Consider the following 5,390-nt stretch of genomic DNA (forward strand, 5'->3'; position numbering starts at 1 on the left):
TTCCATGGATGAGAATCCTCAAGGGGAAAACAACTCAAGAAGCTTGGGAAATTTTGAAAAGTGAGATAATAAAAGCCCAGTCCAGCACAATACCAACAAAGAGGAAAAATAACAGCTCTCAAAAGAAACCAGCATGGCTGCATAAAGAACTCTCTGATAAATTGAAAGATAAAAAGGACAAGTATAGAAAGTGGAAAGAAGAGCACATAACTAAGTCAGAATATCAACAAATAGCCCAAGCCTGCAAAGATGAAGTCAAATAACAAAAAAAGCTTCTTTCAACATGTAAAAAACAAGAACAAAGTGAAGGAAATGATTGGTCCATTAGTGGGGGAAAGTGGGAAGAAGGTGACAAGCAACAGGGAGAAAGCAGAACTATTTAACTTGTTTTTTGTATCTGTCTTTACACAAAAAGAAAAAACAGACCAACCTACCAAAAATAGTGCCATAAAAAACAGAATAGAAACACAAGTTAAGATACGCAAGAAAATGGTAAGTGAGTACCTGTCCAGCCTAGATGAGTTCAAATCACCAGGAACAGATGGATTACACCCCAGCGTTCTCAAGGAACTGGAAGATGTGATCTCAGAACCATTGAATTATATTTTTCAAAGATCCTGGAGCACTGGGGAACTACTGGAGGACTAGAAAAGAGCTGATGTAGTTCCCATCTTCAAAAAAGTGAAAAAATGGATCCAGGAAATTACAGACCTATCAACCTGACCTCAATACCTGGGAAGATTCTGGAAAAGATAATCAAACAATGAATCAGCAAACACCTAGAGGCAAACAAAGTCATTACTAAAAGCTAACATAGGTTTGTCAAAAACAGATCACGCCAGAAAAATCTTATTGCATTCTTTGACCAAGTGACAAAATTAGTGGATCAGAGGAATGCTGTGGATATAATTTACTTGGACTTCAGTAAGGCATTTGACAAAGTAGATCACAACCTACTACTTGATAAGATAGAAAAATGTGGTTTAGACAGCATCACCACCAGATGGATCCGTAGTTGGCCGTAGTCAGCATGTGGTCCTCAATGGAACCTCATCTACATGGAGGGAAGTGTGTAGTGGGGTGTCCCAAGGCTTTGTTCTGGGCCCAGTGCTCTTCAACATTTTCATCAACGATTTGGATGAGTGGATAGATGGCAAAATCATCAAATTTGCAGATGACACCAAGCTGGCAGGAATAGCCAACACTCCAGAAGACAGGATTAGGATACAGGAGGATCTGGACAGACTTGAACATTGGGCGCTATCTAACAAAATGAAATTCAATGGTGAAAAAAGTAAGGTTCTACATTTAGGCATGAAAACCAAATGTACATGTATAGTATAGGGGGTACCTTGCTCAATAGTAGTAACTGTGAGAGAGACCTCAGAATCCTAGTGGACAATCATTTAAATATGAGCCAGCAGTGTGCTGCAGTTACCAAAAAGGCCAACACAGTGCTGGGCTGCATTAACAGAGGGATAGAATCAAGATCACGTGAAGTATTAATACCACTTTACAATGCCTTGGTAAGGCCACACTTGGAATACTGCATCCAGTTTTGGTCACCACTATGTAAAAAAATATTGAGACTCTAGAAAGAGTACAGAGAAGAGCAACAAAGATGATTAGGGGACTGGAGGCTAAAACATATAAGGAACGGTTGCTGAAATTGGGTATGTCTAATTTAATGAAGAGAAGGACGAGGGGGGACATGATAGCAGTGTTCCAATATGTCAGGGGCTGCCACAAAGAAGAGGAAGTCAAGCTATGTTCTAAAGCGCCTGAAGGCAGGACAAGAAGCAATGATGGAAACTAACCAAAGAGAGAAGCAACCTAGAACTAAGGATAAACTTCCTGACAGTTAGAACAATTAACCAGTGGAACAACCTGCCTCCAGAAGCGGTGAATGCTCCAACACTGGAAGTTTTTAAGAAAAGACTGGACAGTCATTTGTCTGAAATGGTATAGGGCAGTGATGGCGAATCTTTTAGAGTCCGAGTGCCCAAACTGCAACCCAAAATCCTGGCATCATTGGGTGCCAGGTGGGTGTTGCCCATTGCCTGGGTGTGGCCAATTGGGTGGGTATGGCCCATTGGGTGGGCATGGCTGCGGTAGTAACGGCAGACTGGGTGGGACTAAAAAGTTCAATCAAGCAATTCCAACTTTGCAAGATCTTTTTTTTCCCCACGAGAAGTTGAAATTGACTGATTGATTGAACCTTTTTTTTTTGCACATGGCGGCGTAGGTTTATAAAACCCAGCTGAAGGTATAGGACTGAGGCAATGGCGTGCGTGCCCACAGAGAGGGCTCCGAGTGTCGCCTCTGGCACCCGTGCCATAGGTTCGCCACCACTGGTATAGGGTTTCCTGCCTGACCATGGGGTTGGACTAGATGACCTCCAAGGTCCCTTCCAACTTTATTATTATTAGTATTAATATGAAGAAGAACATACAATACATCTAGATATCTTACTAGGTAAAACATAGTATATCATTTTCTCAAGGATGTTTGATATCATGTATGTGTCAATTTCACAGGTTCTGATCAGTTCCATGTTCAGACTAGATCTATCCATCTGGTGCAATAATATCTACATTAGAGATATACATTTCAATTTATTGAGCCACTTTTAGAGACAATATTAGAGAAAGATGAGGAATATGATATAATCTTTCATTCAGTAAATCAATACCAAGAACTGTAAGTTCTGTAGTTAGTAAAATAAACATATACAATATGAATACTATATTTACTACTACTACTACTACTACTACTACTACTACTACTACTACTACTACTACTACTAATAATAATAATAATAATAATAATAATAATAATAATAGTAAAGTTGGAAGGAACCTTGAAGGTCATCTAGTCCAACCCCCTGCTAAGGCAGGAAACCCTATACTATTTCAGACAAATGGCTGAATTTAATTCTTGAAACTGTTTCTAATAGCAGATTTTCCTTTCTTCTCTCTCTGCCTATCCCTATGTATGTGTGTTTGTGTGTGTTTGTGTGAGAGAGACAGACAGACAAGACAGACAGACAAACAGACAGACAGATAATATGTATAGTAACCATAAGAATATATCTTTATTTTCCATTACAAAATATATTAGACTAGATAGATAGAAATTTGTTTCTCCAAGTTACTGAATAGTTGAATACACCTCAAAAAATGCTGAATTTCTCACATAGTAAGGATTATATTTTGCATTAAAGTTTAGAAAAAGAAACACTTCAATTCTCAGAAAAAATCTAAACTTTAATGCAGTATTTTTTAAAGAAATTATGTAAACCTGTATCTGATTGAATAAGGAAGCTCTGAGGAATAAAGGCTCTGTTGAGACTTCAAAGTTATGTTTATAAATGTATTATGCTGTGATGCTGAACTATATCTATACTACAGGACATATTAACTACTATGTGACATATTAACTAGGATGAATAAACCTAAATTAAGGATCTTGCTGAACAAAGAAGAAGAAGAAGTGGACTAGAAGCACCTTGCAAGCTACAATCTTGTGATTTTCTCATTTCTGATGAACTTTCTCTATTTTCTTTCAGTGAATAATATTTTTTTAAATAAATTCTAGGGAAGGAAAAATCCCTGAATTGATCTCCTCTTCATATGGTTAATATACACATTTTTATTTCCTTAAATGACTTTATAGTATTCATGGGAATCTAACAAATTATATTTTAGATATTGCATATTTACTTTTCCTCCTGATTTATATTTTGTTTATTTGATTGGGAACAAGATATATCATCTTATTAGTTAATCTTAAATATGTAATGCAAATGAATGAAAAGCAGGTAAGATTCATTTCAACATATTTTCATTGTAATTTGGACATAGCAGAATATAATATTTGCCTGTTAGAACTTAATTGATTTTTATCCTTCTAATTTAAATCTTTGTATTTTTTTCTTTAGTACTCAGCTTGGTTATTCAGACATGATATCGGTAAATGAAAGATATAGATAAATGAAAGATATAGATAAATGAAAGATATATACATACACCATCATTCGTATTTTTTCCTGAAGTTCATTAAGTGTTCAGGTAAAAAAAAAAATCCCTCCTTCTTTCCTTCCTTCCTTCCTTCCTTCCTTCCTTCCTTCCTTCCTTCCTTCCTTCCTTCCTTCCTTCCTTCCTTCTTTCCTGCCTGCCTGCCTTCTGTTTGTCAAATGATCTACCATAAAGAATTCAATGCAGCCACAAAATATGTAATATTTTCTATATTACTAATCAAAAAAGTCCAGAATTGTAATTATAGAAGTAAGATAGAGTGAGAAAAAATGGCTATTCAAAAACCCGAATTAAAATGTAAATAATTGACCACAAGCATTTTACAGACAAGCCCAATTTATTTGTGTGTGTGTGTATGTGTATATATATGTTTCACACTGGATTTCCTATTAAAAAAACCCAATATAAATGACAGCAACCAAAGGAAATGCTGTATTTATTTTATAATTAGCATGTTTTCAATAAAAAGATGAAAAAAATATATCTATAGATTTGTTTCATTGTGTATAACATTGTGTATAACATTGCCTTTCAGGAATCCAGAAACTGCATTATCCAAGTTTTGAATATTTAGCAAACTCAGAGATGAAGAACTGCAAGAAACTTTTGCTTCATTTATTGACATTTCCATTCATCCTTTCACATATCCTGAATTTTCCCCACCATATATCCAGAAAGCTCTTGTTTCATTTATTTTGTAAATTTATCATGTTTCTGTTATCCTTTGATCTTGCAGATTGGTGTATAAGGCATGGAAGTGAACAACCAAACCAGGGTCCAGATGTTTATCCTTCTGGGTTTTCCCAGCGTTCTAGAACTTCAGAGACTACTATTTGTAGTATTTCTTTGTATCTACATCCTCGCTCTTGTGGAGAACACTATGATCATCATCCTCATCAGGACAAATAATCACCTCCAAAAACCCATGTATCTCTTCCTCAGTCACTTGTCTTTCCTTGAGACTTGGTATATTTCTGTGACTGTCCCAAAGCTCCTGATTAACTTCTTAGCAACAGATAAAAGCATTTCCTATGCAGGCTGCATGGCCCAGCTGTATTTTTTCATATCCCTAGCCTGCACTGAATGTGTCCTGCTGGCTGTTATGGCTTATGATCGTTATGTTGCCATCTGCCACCCACTACGCTATTCTGTTGTAATGACATCCCAGCTTTGCTTGCAGCTAGCAGTGGGTTCTTGGCTCACTGGTTTCCTAATTTCTATGCTGAAAGTTTTTTTCATTTCACACTTGAGCTTTTGTGGGCCCAATGTCATCAACCACTTCTTCTGTGACATCTCCCCTTTGCTCAATCTCTCCTGCACTGACCGAACTGTGGCTGAAATGGTTGACTTTGT

At 36.7% G+C, this 5,390-nt stretch overlaps 1 protein-coding gene across 1 annotated transcript in view; it reads left to right on the forward strand.

Moving 5' to 3' along the window:
• Window positions 1-4,788: 4,788 nt before the first annotated feature.
• LOC114922210 (olfactory receptor 6B1-like) overlaps window positions 4,789-5,390 on the forward strand; it is a gene marked incomplete at its 3' end in the record, with an annotated part of 7,913 nt that continues 7,311 nt past the window's right edge. Inside the window, exon 1 of the mRNA XM_029282983.1 lies at window positions 4,789-5,388. Within this exon, the coding sequence (XP_029138816.1) occupies window positions 4,789-5,388 (600 nt within the window). The remainder of the gene's footprint in view (window positions 5,389-5,390) is intronic.

This window comes from Protobothrops mucrosquamatus, unplaced genomic scaffold (genome assembly GCF_001527695.2).
Source record: "Protobothrops mucrosquamatus isolate PMUCROS unplaced genomic scaffold, P.Mucros_1.0 scaffold7, whole genome shotgun sequence".
NCBI classification, from domain to species: Eukaryota; Metazoa; Chordata; class Lepidosauria; order Squamata; family Viperidae; genus Protobothrops; species Protobothrops mucrosquamatus.